Here is a 16,077-nt window from a genome sequence, read left to right as displayed (position 1 = left end):
ACTGTAAAGGGAAACTAAACCTCAAGTGTCACATTGTAGTAGGCTCAGGTCTGTAGGCTGACTCGTTTATTAGCATCAGTTCTCAGTTGTACAGTGCAGTTGCCAATAGCAACCATATCAGCAGTTACTTTTTATCAGTTCAGAAAATGAAACCGCTATCTGGTTGCTTTTGGCAGAGGAACTTATGCAGTTTAGAACTTACATTATCAAATCCGTCCTGTGACCTTATATCTGAATGTGCCTTTTTATAATATAGTGACTTTAGCCGCCTTTCCTGAATGGGTGTGTGTTGGTTGGCTTAGCAGTTAAGCTGGGCATTATGTTCAGGACTCCCTGTGCCCCTCCAGATGTTTTTGAGCTACAACCCCCAGCATTTGACTCAGTGTCAGACTTGTAGTTCAACAATGTTGCAAGAAGACCACAGGTTGCCCATTCCCAGCGTGTATATGCTCTAAAGAGAAAACAGTAGGAGTTATAAGAGTACATGGGGGAGTTAGTAATACAGGTATGGGATCTGTTATCTGGAAACCTGTTATCCAGAAAGTTCTGAATTACGGAAAGCCATCTGCCATAGACTCCATTATAAGCAAATAATTCAGACCTTGTACTTGATCCCAACTAAGATATAATTAGCCCTTATTAGGGCAGAACAGCCCTATTGGGTTTATTTAATGGTTATATGATTCCTTTTTCTCTGTAATAATAAAACAGTACCTGTACTTGATCCCAACTAAGATATAATTACCCCTTATTGGGAGCAGAACAACCCTATTGGGTTTATTTAATGGTTAAATGATTCCCTTTTCTCTGTAATAATAAAACAGTACCTGTACTTGATCCCAACTAATATATAATTACCCCTTATTGGGGGCAGAACAGACCTATTGGGTTTATTTAATGGTTAAATGATTCCCTTTTCTCTGTAATAATAAAACAGTACCTGTACTTGATCCTAACTAAGATATAATTACCCCTTATTGGGGGCAGAACAGCCCTATTGGGTTTATTTAATGGTTAAATGATTCCATTTTCTCTGTAATAATAAAACAATACCTGTACTTGATCCCAACTAAGATACAATTACCCCTTATTGGGAGCAGAACAGTCCTATTGGGTTTATTTAATGGTTAAATGATTCCCTTTTCTCTGTAATAATAAAACAGTACCTGTACTTGATCCCAACTAAGATATAATTACCCCTTATTGGGGGCAGAACAGCCCTATTGGGTTTATTTAATGGTTAAATGATTCCCATTTCTCTGTAATAATAAAACAATACCTGTACTTGATCCCAACTAAGATATAATTACCCCTTATTGGGGGCAGAACAGCCCTATTGGGTTTATTTAATGGTTAAATGATTCCCTTTTCTCTGTAATAATAAAACAGTACCTGTACTTGATCCCAACTAAGATATAATTACTCCTTATTGGGGGCAGAACAGCCCTATTGGGTTTATTTAATGGTTAAATGATTCCCTTTTCTCTGTAATAATAAAACAGTACCTGTACTTGATCCCAACTAAGATATAATTACCCCTTATTGGGGGCAGAACAGTCCTATTGGGTTTATTTAATGGTTAAATGATTCCCTTTTCTCTGTAATAATAAAACAGTACCTGTACTTGATCCCAACTAAGATATAATTACCCCTTATTGGGGGCAGAACAGCCCTATTGGGTTTATTCAATATTTAAATGATTTTTAGCAGACTTAAGTTATGGAGATCCAAATTACGGACAGATCCCTTATCTGTAAAAACCCCAGGTCCCGAGCATTCTTGATAATAGGTCCCATACCTGTACTGTATATTGCAATTATGTTTTTTCTTGCAGTCCAACACATGCTGGGGCTATTATATTGGGGAGGGGGAGAAATTTAGATTAGGGATGCAGCGAATCGGAATCCTTAAAATTACGTGACTTTTTGTCACATAAGCACGGAAGTTAAAAATGTTTCTCTTTGCCCTGTGCTTCTATGTGATTATAGAACTCCTTGTGACTTTTAATAAAGTTAGGGATAAAAAGTTAGGGATAAAATTAGGGATAAAATTAGGGATTCAGTCAAGATTCGGCCTTTTTCGGAAGGATTTGGTTTTGGCCGAATCCACAAAATCCCTGTAACTATGAAGCTTTATACAGTGAACAAAGTACTCCACATTGTAAAATGTAAGGATATTATTATCTTTATATTTTACAATATGGGGTACTTTGTTCACTGTATAAAGCCCCATAGTTAGATGGCAGTGCTGACTGAGCTTCCCTGCATACATGTGGTTTTTATTTACTATCAGAGCTTTTTTTGGATGCAGTTAAGTCAGGAAAAAGGAAAACAATGGCACTCGCCCCTTTCCCTGCTTTGTCTCCACGGTGCTTATTAATGACTCTCTTGCTCCGACTTGGAGTTGATTCGGCTTTTTTTTTTTTTGCTGTTTTCTGAAAGTAAATGTACTTTACAGCCCTATGGAATGTGTCCCCACATATATAAGCTATAATAGTAACATTAGTGGGTGAAACTGTTGAAGAATGCGCCTTGCAGAAAGACTTGTTGTGCCTCATGGGAACCCACGCAGAGCAGAAAAAAAAAATATATCTTTAAATTAACTTAAAGGGGAAGTTCACCTTTAAATACACATATCTCATAGAGATACCTATACTAAGAAACCTTGTGATTGGTCATTATTTTATATGCTTTTTAAACTGTTAGCCCTCATATTCTGCCTGTTTTCCAGCCATGCTATCTGGGCACAATTGCTAATATCTTGAAATCTTAAAGAAAAAAAAAATTAATGTTATAGAAAAGATCAGCAAAGCAGTTTGAGACATTTTTAATTGCATTTTAAAGATGTATTATGTATATGGCCCCTTTAAATTTGATATTATAGATGAGGCATATTTTGGATAAGTTGTGGATATGTGAGTATTAAAGAGACGCGGTTCTTAAGAGAGAAGGAAAGTCACTTTGGCATTTTACTGCCAATAGATTTGCCACATTAGTGCCACCTAGAACAATATATTTATTCTGCAGAAACCATTACCATACCTGAGTAAACAGCTTTAGAAGCTTTCTCCCTTTGCTTAAGATAGCAGCTGCCATTTTATGTAGCTTCCTGCCTGCAGTCTCTAGCCGTTATAGCTAAGCTCACACATTCCTAAGGGAGGGAGTTCTTAGCATTCTAGTGGGACGGGGAGCAGGAGAGAGGAGAGAACTGAGCAGACTCTGGCCCAGGGAATTAAGGCTGTTTCTGAGAGAGGAAGTCAGACACTGGAACATCATGTTTACAAAAAAAGAGACAAGAAATCCTGTTTTTCTTTTGATAGAGGACTCAGTGCAGCATTACTGTAAGTGCTTATGGCTGTATTTACATAGACTTTTCTGATAAAGCTTACTTAGTTTTTACCTTTCCTTCTCTTTTAAAACCCTTCCGTAGCCTTTTTTGCATTTGTTAATAAGGATTTGGTTCTGTATTCACTAAACCCAACCATAAGGTCCTCCTTAGTTCTCTATGAAAGCAAATGAAAAACTTAATTACACATGAAAACAATTCACCAATGAGACTTCATTATAGATGCAAGAGAATTCACCAATGAGAATGCTGATTCCCAGCAGTGTGTCAGGCATCTTACATATAGAGATAATGTCATTTTGGCTTCATAATATGACACAGGAATCAGACATGGGAATAAAGGACAAACTTGTTTGGTGCTGGGCAAAAGTTTTACTGAGCAAAATAGCTTTAAGAATAAAACCATGATGTTGCTGAACTACAGCTCCCAGAATGCCTTAACCTTGTTAATATGTTAATGTATGCAAGGATTTGTAGTCCAGCAACAACCGGTTAGGGTTGTTGTTATTATTAGTTACTTTTATGAGAAACTGTATGGGTTGGCCAAGTCTACAGTCTCCATCATCAGATCTGGACTCATTTGTTCCTCTATACTTAAATCTGTTTAATGTAACCATAAAATACGAATACATTTTTACTGTGTGTTGAGGAGGAGGGAATGAGAAATAGAAAGTTTAGGTTACATTGCAGGAAGAGGCAAGGATTATTCCCACCCACGCAGGGGCCCATTGTGCAGGTTGTGGGCGCTAATAGGTGAATTATTATCCGGCTGTGTATATATCTGGAAGCTTGCCAGGTAAGTACAGGGCTTTGGGAGAAAGGCAGAATGAGTTAGATGAGGGCCAGACTGGGGCGGCTAACTGCATTCCAAAAAGAGATAAAATCATCTAGACAGTAGAAATGTTGCATCTGCAACATCTACAGCTGTTGCATCTACATTGTGTAGTTCCGGCAATTCCCTTCCCCCAACCAGCCTATGTGACCTGCAACTGAGTTTTAGTCCCCTGCCACAGGAATGTGCTGTCCAACTTCTCTGGTACCAAGGGCCAATCAGAGGGCTGATAATGGAAGCTTCTTTTGATCACTCGCCCTTTTAAAACCACACCCATGTTATTACAAGAGCTTTTAAGACCATACCCACACTAATGGGGGTAGCGCAGCAAAAACCCAAATGGTTGGTGGTCACTGTGGGCATATCACCCTTCAGTTGTATGTGAAAGAATTATATTATGTCATATTAAGACACACCCTTAAATCCATATGCCTCCTCCTCCTCCCCTGTGGATAACACAGCAACCCTCAGCACATAATTACACACTCTAGGGACCATATAATGACTATTTTCAAATGCTAACAAACTCCCAGAACAAACCCCTGCCAGTTTCACCTCCCACAGGCAGCATAGGGCAGGCAGAGTATGGCACATAGGCAGCATAGGGCAGGCAGAATATGGTACACACACGCAGCATTGGGCAGGCAGAGTGTGAGACACACAGGCAGTGTAGGGCAGTCAGTGTATGGCACACACAGGCAGAGAATGGCACACACAGGCAGCATTGGGCAGGCAGAGTATGGCACACACACGCAGCATTGGGCAGGCAGAGTATGGCACACAAGCAGCATTGGGCAGGCAGAGTATGGCACACCCACATTGTTCTCCTGTTCACACCTCTGTAGGAGAAGTGCCAGTATTGTGTCACTGTATGTATCACCTGTCCTATGCTGCCTGTGTGTATTACACACACAGGCAGCATAGGGCAGGCGTAGTATGGCACACACAGGTAGCATAGGACAGGCAGAGTATGGCACACACAGGCAGCATAGGGCAGGCAGTACATACAGTGACACAATGCTGGCACTACAGAGGTGTGAACAGGATGCGGGTGCTCACGGTTTGAGCCTCAGGTGTGAATAATGCAGGGATTAAAAGGTGTGAACAGTACAGGTGATTACATGTATAAACAATACAGGGTTTTACAGCCGGAATCTGAGGTGTGAACCATGCAGGGGGCCAGTTAATCTTAGTATTGATACCATTTAAATTTTACTCAAAGGTAAGCAGTCACAGCAGCCAGACAGGTGGGGGCCACACAGAGGGGGGTCGCAGGACAGTTGGACACCCCTGCTTTTTAGGATACTGAGTGTAAAAGTCAAACATGCAACATAGATAGCAACTAGGATAATATGGATACAGGTATGGGGGTTTTCTAAATTACACTGTTTACATAGCAAATAATTCACTCTGCCATTTACAATTGTATTTTTGAACCAACAAATGTATTTTTTCAGTTGTAATATTGATGTGTAGTCTGAGCTTTCACAAGGGCCAGCGCTACACATTACAACTGCTTTCCGGTAACCTATTGTTTCTCCTACTCACATGTAACTGGTTTCTTACTATTCTGATACCTACTGGGAGCTGCTATCTTGCTCCCTTCCCATTGTTCTGCTGATCGGCTGCTGGGGGGGGGGGGGGGGTGCGAACTTGCAGCGCAGCAGTAAAGTGCGACTGAAGTTTATCAGAGCACAGGTCACATGGCTGTGGCACCCTGGGAAATGAAGAATATGGCTAGCCCCATGTGAAATGTCAAAAGAGAATAGAGAAGCTCTATTGACTGATGCATTTTGAAAAAAACATGTTTTCCCGTGACAGTATTCCTTAAACAAGAGTATAAAGCATTGCAGGACATCACTCTGAGCACTAATACAACTGTTTTACACAGTCAGATATCCAAACTGGTACAAACACTTCAGTACTTGTTTTTCCTATGTTCCAAAATAGCCAGTCACATGGCAGCAATGTGCTCTAATCTGGCACAGAATGCTGAAGGGCGTCACACAGCAGTCGACCATACTTTCACTTTCACATTACAGCAGAACACGCTCTGCTTGGAAGAGTCTGTTAAGGTTGCTATATCTTGACTAAAATCAGCACAGTAACATTCATAGGTGTCACTAATATACTATTAAATCCAAATAAAACTATTGGGTAATACAACGTTCTACTATTGCCGCTTTGTTTTTATGCGGTATGTACATTTTTTAAGAATTTTTATGTGTTGATAGTGGGGAAATAAAGGATTTTGCTTTTACTAACTTGTTGCCTCAGTGATCAAAGCAGGTGTTAAGTCCCATTCTACTCTAGAATTCTACTCTAGATCATATACTATTTTAGGTCCTCTCTACTCTAGGCCACATACTACGCTAGGCTGCATACTACTCTAGGTCCTCTCTACTCTAGGCTCCCTCTACTCTAGGTCACACACTACACTAGGTCCTCTGTACTTTTGGTCAAATGGTACTGTAGGTCCTCTGTAGTCTAGGCCACATACTGTTCTAGGTCCTCTCGACTCAAGTTCACATGCTACTCTGGGTCTTCTCTACTCTAGGCCACATACTACTCTAGGTCCTCTCTACACAAGGCCACATGCTACTCTAGGTCCTCTCTCTAGGCTGCATACTACTCTAGGTTCTCTCTACTCTAGGCCACATACTACTCTAGGTCCTCTCCGCTCTAGGCCACATACTACTCTAGGTCCTCCTTACTCAAGGTCACATACTACTCTAGGTCCTGTCTACTCTAGGCTGCATGCTACTCTAGGTTCTCTCTACTCTAGGCCACATACTACTCTAGGTCCTCTCCGCTCTAGGCCACATACTACTCTAGGTCCTCCTTACTCAAGGCCACATACTACTCTAGGTCCTGTCTACTCTAGGCCAAATACTAATCTAGGTCCTCTCTACTGTAGGCCACATACTACTCTAGGTCCTCTCTACTCTATGCTCTCTCTACCCTAAGTCACATGTTATTCTAGGTCATCTCTACTCTTAGTCACATGCTACTCTGGGTCCTCTCTCCTCTAGGTCACATACTTCTTAAGGTTACAAATGTTGAGATTAAGGGATCTGCTATTTGGAGACCTCTTATTCAAAGGTTAGTCTCCATATAGGGGAGCAAATCCTGTGTCTGTATAAGTGCCCTGGGAGAGAGGAGGCCTTCCAAGGACCCATTGGGGGGGATGTCATGGGTCATGCACCTAGTAGAGAGGGACCCAGTTACATATTTTACTGGGGTATAATTGAAGTTATACCCCATGTTATTCAATTTCAGGCATACGATATCTGTAGCACAAATTAGAAATTGTGGTGCTTCTCTGTTGCCTATGGAAAAAATGGAGTGTAGTCACACATAGTACTGCAGGGAAAAAAGATTAGAACCACTCTGAGACAAATAATGTACTTTTTACTCTCACCCATATTCAGGTATGAACACAACAGCAGCAAACAGATGTCTTAAACGGCAAGTCGCAACCTGTGAATAAACCATTATTATTTTCCAGGTAATCTTGCCATGCTTATTAATTTCTGTTATCGATAAAAATAAAGCATATTGCAACAGATACTGAATAAATGGACAAAATAAACAAGGTTCAAATTTTGAATGCAGTAACCAAGGTGCCTGGCTTCTGACTTGTAATGGGTATACCACCACTTGGAGGGGACAACAAAGGCATATTGGACAATGTCTACTCCATCCTGTAAATGATTTTGGTGTAGGCTTTGTAACAATAATAAGACCATGGGCAATCAATTGTGGCTCTGGGTATTGATCACTGAAACATGAAACTATGGAAAGGTGATTAACCTCCTACAGCAAAGTGCCACACTCTCTTCTCTAGTAATGGCGCCTTTTACATTATAAATGGGTCAGCGTTTCTATTGATATATAATGGGGATATATATATATATATATATAAGGACAGAATGCTGCACACACAGGGACTTAAAAAAAAAAAAGCAAAAAAGTTTATTAATCCAACGGTTCAAGCATTAAATGTGCTCTTCTTCAGGGCAAACCACCAAAGTGGTTTGTCCCTGAAGAAGAGCACATTTAGTGCTTGTTTAGATGACACACTTTTTAACCTCTGTTGCTGGTGTAAGGCGACATCCCAATGTGCTGATGTGATTCATGTTTCCTTGGATGGATTTAACAGGCTTGCGAAACTCGCCACACCCTTTATAGTGATGATACAGAACTGGGAGATATGGAAATTAACATTGGAGAGCAGCTCAACAAGGCCTATGAAGCGTATCGTCAGGCATGCATGGACAAAGAGCAGGCTGTGAAGCAAATGCAACAGAAGGTACCTTCTCATCATGGATTTATTTTTGGGGTGTTTGTTTACGCAAGTGCACCTATTTGTCTTTTCAGTTTTATTAAGTGTCAGTTAATACAGGTAATTTAATTAATGTGCAAATTAATTCATTTGACTTTTACACCCTTGCAGTCTCAATTTCTTCCCATTATGACTTTGAGTATAGCATGCTTACATACTGCTAAACACTGGGAAGTTGTGGTACTCTGAAATGAAGCTCCAGTGAGGCTGATTGTATGTACATTAAAGGAACAGTAACACCAAAAAATTAAAGAGCTTTAAAGTAATAAAAATATAATGCACTGTTGCCCTGCACTGGTAAAACTGGTGTGTTTGCTACAGTAACACTACTATAATTTATATAATAAGCTGCTGTGTAGCCACGGGGGCAGCCATTCAAGCTGGAAAAAAGGAGAAAAGGCACAGGTTACATAGAAGATAACAGACAAGTTCTGTAGAATACAATAGTGTTTTATCTGTTATCTGCTATGTGCCTGTGCCTTTTCTCCTTTGAATCGCTGCCCCCATGGCTACATAGCAGCTTATTTATATAAATTATAGTTGACTTTCTGAAGTAAACACACAACTTTTACCACTGCAGGGCAGCAGCACATTATATTTTAGTTACTTTTATACACTTTCATTTTTTGGTGTTACTGTTCCTTTAAAGGGATTCTGTCACGGGAAAAGCATCAGTTAATAGTGCTCTTGCAGCAGAATTCTGCACTGAAATCCATTTTTAAAAAGGGCAAACAGATTTATTATATTAATTTTGAAATATGATATGGGGCTAGACATATTGTTAGTTTCCCAGGTGCCCCTAGCCATGTGACATGTGTTTTGATAAACTTAAGTCACTATTTACTGCTGTGCTGCAAATTGGAGTGATATCACCCCCTCCCTTTCCCCTCCCCCAGCAATCGATCAACAGAACAATAGGAAGGTAGCAAGATAGCAGCTACCTGACACCTGCATTGATAAAAATGCTACCATGCCTCAGCTAGCTGTAGATATGAGAATAGCACTTAATAGTAAAAATCCAAGTCCAGCTCAGCTAAGTCATGACTCCAAAGAACACTGAGTAGAAGAAACAATAGCTTATCTGAAAGCAGGTCCATTGTGTAGTGTTGACTCTTTCTGAAAGCTCAAGATCAGGCACAATGATCTGATATGGCTGCCTACGCACCATTATTATAGCTAAAAAAATACATTTATTGGTTCAAGAATAACATTTTAAAAGGTAGAAAACACCATAAAATAATGACAGAATCCATTTAAGTTCTCAGGCCAAGTATCTTAAGTCATTATAGCCAAGCATTTAAAAGAATAATATATGTAAAAATATCCATAAATTTAAATGATGTGCCAGACTTTTTTTTCTGTTACTAAATGTTATTGGATATTTGGTTTATTAAATGAAAGAAAGAATGAATGGCAGAAGTCTGTAGCATCATTTGGACTGTGTTCAGCAGAGATGTATCATCAGCGCTGCTACCAAACCGTCCTTATCCTCCTTTCTGTCAGAGACAGTTGGCAAGATGAATCACATAAGCAGCCGGCAGGAGAAAGCTGGCAAGGAAAATAAAACAGAGAAATGTGTTATAGTTAAAAAAAAAATGCAATCTTTGCCCTTTACTGTGCCCTTATCAAATCTAAAACTGAGGCTGGATCCAGCAAAGCCTACTTTTTTCTTCTGAAACTTAGACTCTCTTTTTATAGCTGCCGAAGCTTTACTTGGTATTTCCAGTAAATATTATAACTTTGATTGCTCCTGAAATAAAAATTCTGGTTATGCAATGGGCAACCAAAGCTAGATGTACATGGTACCAATGCATCCTGGGTTTAGTTACTTTGAGCCATTTCACTTAATTTTCCCTTTGGTATTTAGCTTAACAAATTGGTGGAAAGACAACTCTCTGGGGTAGCCAGAGATGTCTCAGTGGGCCAGCTCTTGGTAGCTTGAGATATCAGTATGCCATAGCTCTAGAGTAGCCAGAGATGACACTAAAGAGAGAGCTCTGGAGTAGATTGAGATATCACTATGCCATGAAAATCTACTGTAGCTTGAGATACCTCATAGCTTCAGGGTAGATTAAGATATCACAAATGAAATAGCTCTGGCGTAACTTGAGATATCACTATGCCAGTGGCCTCTACACTAGCCTGTGAGTTAGTCTCCTGCCCAAGACTAAATGCTCTCAAATGCCTTTCCAATAGCAACAAGAGGAATCACTGGTGGAAAAATTGCACAAAGGTGCCTGCAGAAGGAAAAATTGCAAGACTTTGGAAAGCTGACTCCTGTTGTTGCTGGTGTAAAGGCATTTTGGAGATGTTAGTCGCCCGTGGTAGCAGAGATCTATTGTGGCCAACTAACTTGCTCTATGGGACATTAGCCTTACTTTATTTTGAGGCGGCTTGAGATATCACTAATCAGATAGATCTGGGGTAACTTGAGACATCACTATACCATGACCATCTAGGGTAGCTTATGATATCACTGCAACATAGCTTTGGGGTAGCTTGAGGTATCACAAATGAGAGAGCTCCGCGGTAACTTAATACCACTATGCCATGACCATCTAGGGTGGCTTGTGAAATCCCTATGCCATTGGTCAAAGGTAACATGAGATATCACCATGGCATGAACATCTACAGTAGCTTGAGATATCGGTAATGAGATAACTCTTGGGTAGCTTGACTTATCTCTGCGGCATAGCCATCTATGGTAGCTTGAGATATCACTATGTTATAGCTTTGGTGTAATTCTAGATATCACTGTGATACAGACATCTACAGTAGCTTGAAATAAGACTACACCATAGCTTTGGAGTATGTTGAGATAACACTAATGAGATATCTCTAGGGAAGCTTTAGAGATCTCTATGTCATGGCCATCTGTGGTAGCAAGAGATATTACTGCTAGTTAGTTTTTATCGACTAAATGTGTAAAGAATGTAATCATATTGTAAAGTAAATAGAATAAAATATTAATTACTTGTCCCTCTTTGTGGCTTTTATACAACTTGTCCTTTCAGCTGGATGTTTGTGAACAGCAACTCCATGATCAAACTAAACAGATTGCCAGTCTTAAAAATTGTATCACTGTGCTGACATCACAGTCCTCCACTGCTATTGGCCCAGGGAAAGGTGAGATCTTCAGGACTTATTAGCTTTGCACTGCTGTAGAGTAAATCTGCTTAATTTATCTGGCACTGGAATAATTTGTAGGAACACATGTTTCTTATGACTTCTTTGCTATAGTTCAGTCACTCGTCCTAAGCTTACTTGGCACCTTATTAACCCCCCCACCCCCAGCCTTTGTGCCACTCTTTGACTGATTTATGGGTTCTCAAACCTGACCCTGACATATCCAGAAAAAAATCTTGCGCCTAGGGTCTTGCTGGAAAGGCACTTAGTTTGCCCAGAAGCAGTAACCCGTAGCGACCAATAAGATATTTGTTTTTAAACAGATGACCAGTAAATGCTACCTGCTGATTGGTTGCTATGGGCTACTGCTCCTGGGCAAACTAAGTGCCTTTTATTTCTAGGACTCACTGCTGAAAGTGATATTCCCGCCCCGTCCATTCCAACAGGGTTAATTGTACTGTTTATGGGAACATCAATCTTGGATAATATGATACACTCTTTTACTTGACATATTTTGTAAATGCTGACAAGACAAATTCATTGTCACAGCTGTCGTCGCTTTGCACATACACGGCAGATCCTGTTACACGTTGGAGGGTTTATTTTTAGAGATACACTGAATCCGGGTATGGAATTATAAATTCAGATGTATACACTTTTATTTTTTTTTTAGATTTGTGCAGAAACGAGTAGATTTCTGCAAAACTGAACTTCATGGGGGATAATGAGCCAATTCTGGGAGCTTTAGAGGATTAACCCTAAGTTACCCAGTGCCAGGCCAAGTGGCAGTGGTTACCCTGCCTAGAAATATTGATCTACCTTCTAGTTGGCCTCTCTAGTCTGGTATCTGGTGGTCTTCTCTTGAGATAAGGGTGCTTATACCATGTAGAATATAGGGACTTTTTGGCTTGATGCATCTAAACCAGCTCAACTAAAGCATCTGTGACCTCCTCTTCCAGTCATTGAATGGGGAGCACTGGGCAACAAATATGTGAGCACTTTTATGACCTTAAAGTGCTCTGGTAGCATTATGGGTTCTATGCTGGCCGGAATTTCCCATTCAATTTAATGGTAGCCAAGGGTTTTTTTAGTTGGCTAAAATACCTAAAGGAGAAGGAAAGGCATTTGGGCATTTTACTGCCAATAGATTCGCCACATTAGTGCCACCTAGAACGCTAAATTTATTCTGCAGAAAGCTTTACTATACCTGAGTAAAGAGCCGTAGAAGCTCCATCTGTTTGTTTAAGATTGCAGCTGCCATTTTAGCCGTTGGTAGCTCAGATCACACATTCTGATGGGAGGGGGAGTAAATTCTTATGAATTTATATGGGAGGGGGAGCAGAAGAAGGGAGAGAGCTGCACAGACTCTGGCCATGGGAATGAAGGATTTTTCTGAGAGAGGACAAGAGGCAAGTAAGCAAAAAAAACACAGGGCTTGCAACCATTTTTACATACATCTTGGGTGACCTGTGACCCCTAGTGGGCGCCCTGTGGTCTACTTCCTCCACACCCTGGTGGAACCTTTTAAATATCACTTCCTGTGTCAAGTTTTCAGTGCAAGTCTCTCTCCCTGTGCTTCTGGCTTGAAGCTTGGATCAAACTCTGCGATTAAGTGCCTGAAAGAAGAATTCAAAAAGTCATACATTTAATTAGTAGTGTTTTATACTAATTCTATCCCACTTTGCTAAATGGACTGTGACTATAGTTGGTGTACCGGCAGTGTGGGGTAATATTACACTTTTGTGCGTAGGTGGTACCCATGCCCCACCGCAGTCTCCGAAGCCGGGAAGCACTGAGGGCTGGAGAAATGAGGCAGCCAATAGTTTTTCATATGAGCATCTCCAAGAAGAGCTGAATGTTTCCATGCAGAGAGAGAAGCACTATAAGGTAAGAGATGACAAGGGGCTATATTATGCCTACCCCAAACCAACGGGGCATTTCTAACCACCCCTCTGACCTCTAATACTTACACCACCTTAAAAAATAAACATGACTGGCTTTAACATGTAGTATGATGGTTGCACTGGAAGAAGGGGCAATTCTGACTTTTCTTGCATGCAGAACAAATAGCCAGTGGGGCAAAGGAAAACCTGACAGGTAAGCTACTAGAATCATTGGGGGCCCAACAATCACTGAATATTTTTAATCAATGCGCACATAATTATTAAGTCACATAATTATGTTTTCCTTCATGCCAAAAAAAAAAAATTTGGGGTGAAGTTAGTCTTTAAATACAATTGGCTAAAAATAAAATGGAAGATTGCATTCTGCTTGAATGAAATGAGATTTCATTTATATTTAAGTATGTCCTGGGTGTTAGATAGAAATTGCCATGTGTCGTTAAACAAATGAAGGTAGGGAAGGGCTCGGGATTTGGGGAGACAACATGGCTGTTACCTGCAAGGTGCAATGCACACAGCCTGCAAATCATCGCTGGTCAATAGACATGCATATATTTTCAAATACAGTATTCGCATACAATTATGCAGACCCTGTGGTTGCAGGGGAACCCTGGAGTATAGGTGGCCCAGAAGGACTAAATAAATGAGTAATTTCAATATATCTTGGTAGAATGGGTTCTTTTACTAATGTTTTTGGGGCCCTACATTGCATTTGCTGTTGGCCCCAGTAACATCTAGTAATGCACTGGGTTCTATGACATGTCGATGCACATTCTGAGCAAGGCCTGGGCTCTGGGGCTCAGTGGTGCATGTGAGTTTTTGTTGCCTTTACGGCGCTGGGCATTTTGTAATTGTGATAATGACATTTCCCATAACTGCCAGGTCTGCACTGGGGTGAAGCTATACACCTTCTGCCCTCCCCTCTGTCTCCTGCTGACCCTGCCAGACCTGCGTGGCTCTAATGGTGCGCACTTCTATTGCAGGAGCAACTGGACAATGAAAGGTTCAAGCTGAGGAAACTGGAGGAATCCCAGAAGGCCTTTGATTCGATTGTGCTTAAGAAAAACGACGAGATCAGGGTTTTGAAAAATCGATTGAAATCAGCCAATGAAAGGCACGAAGCAGAAGATTACAGGCCGACGCCCACCCATGAGGGAGAGGTAGGTCATGGGCGTGTACTTACCTCCCAACTCTCCCCACTGGAAAAACAGCATAGGATAAGCAGTCTGATAGCACAGCAACAACAACAATATGTTAAAAAAGGGAACCATCTAGATAAATGTCACTATCAAATCCCCCCCATAGATATTTTTGGAAAGGATAAAAAGAAATATAATAATGCAAGTGGAATAATAAAGAATCATTGTAGTAGAAGGCCGGTTAAAACTTCATACAGCCAAGATTGGAAAAATTTGTCTGGGTTTTCACAGACCTGCTGATAGGTTGCTATGTGTTACTAGACCTTACCTATATTTGTATATAAAACTACAGGCCTATTTTGTTGGCCGGTACCAAAGTCTGTGCATTGTGGCCTATTCTCTAGACAGAGATACCAAATTTCATTCCCCCACCCAGTACTGAACTGCAAGTATAATTCTGGCATGCAAAAGTTTCTGGGACCTGTAGTTCACCCCCCCCCCCCTTCCCGGTAGCGTTTTACATGTCTGGCATACTTTGGGGCTATAGTTAGTTGAGATTTTAATGCATTATTGTTGTTGATTGGTTGCCTTTTTGACTGATTTTAGAGCGGCAACAATGTGGCTTCTGACCACATGCTTTTCTGCTCTCAGGACCCAGTCTTTTTAGTCCATAGTGACAATGAACTTTTAATATATTATGTATATATTATGGTGGGAGTGTTATGAGAAGGGGTCTGTTAGTTTTAATTTAGACTGAGTATAGAGCAACACAGAATTTCACTAGAGATTCTATTGTCATAACCAGCATACCCACTAGGGGGTGATATAACCCCGCATTATTCCAATAACCTTTCAGTAGTCTCAATGTGTTTTTATTCACGCTAATGTTTTATTATCCATTTCAGAAACAATTCTAACTTTATTCAAATCTGACTCATTCCAATCCCAGTCCAGCCTGGGTTACGCACTAATGGCTACATGGTTAATGTTTTCCTTGCTGTGGTCTGGTTCTGTAGCCAAAAACAAAGTCAGGATTCCAAACCCTGCTAATAACTGGGACTATGAGGATTTTTATATTCACTGACTTCTTTGGTCAGAAAATATTTTGCCCATGTAATGCTCCTACGTGCATAGGCTTTACTAAATATAAATAGGAACTTGGCCTCATTTAAAGTAGGTTGTAAATAATCTCTAATGCCAGGACCCAGCATGGCCCAAATGCATTCTAGCGAAGAGACCCTAAAAGGATGTAGCATATTCCACATTGTTTGGTATCTATACAGGGCTGAAATAACAGAAGAGAAGTCCCAAAATCTGGGGCCCCTAGGTATCTATGTACTGCAATGACTTGCTGAAATATGTTGAAGAAGAACATGGGCTGTAACCCTT

The 16,077-nt window shown here is 40.5% G+C and overlaps 1 protein-coding gene across 2 annotated transcripts in view; it reads left to right on the top strand.

Annotated features, from left to right (window-relative positions):
• The window catches only part of tank (TRAF family member associated NFKB activator), a 47,369-nt gene that overhangs the window by 18,387 nt on the left and 12,905 nt on the right, over positions 1-16,077 (top strand). For both annotated transcript variants that reach the window (XM_004917697.4, XM_002933261.5), the window contains exons 2-6: positions 7,609-7,685; positions 8,340-8,489; positions 11,537-11,648; positions 13,399-13,535; positions 14,533-14,709. In XM_004917697.4, the coding sequence (XP_004917754.2) occupies positions 8,391-8,489; positions 11,537-11,648; positions 13,399-13,535; positions 14,533-14,709 (525 nt within the window). In that variant the 5' untranslated portion in view covers positions 7,609-7,685; positions 8,340-8,390. The remainder of the gene's footprint in view (positions 1-7,608; positions 7,686-8,339; positions 8,490-11,536; positions 11,649-13,398; positions 13,536-14,532; positions 14,710-16,077) is intronic.

The sequence above is a fragment of the Xenopus tropicalis genome, chromosome 9 (assembly GCF_000004195.4).
Source record: "Xenopus tropicalis strain Nigerian chromosome 9, UCB_Xtro_10.0, whole genome shotgun sequence".
NCBI classification, from domain to species: Eukaryota; Metazoa; Chordata; class Amphibia; order Anura; family Pipidae; genus Xenopus; species Xenopus tropicalis.
The sequence above is the reverse complement of the archived record's forward strand: the minus strand, read 5'-3'. Positions and strand labels throughout refer to the sequence as shown.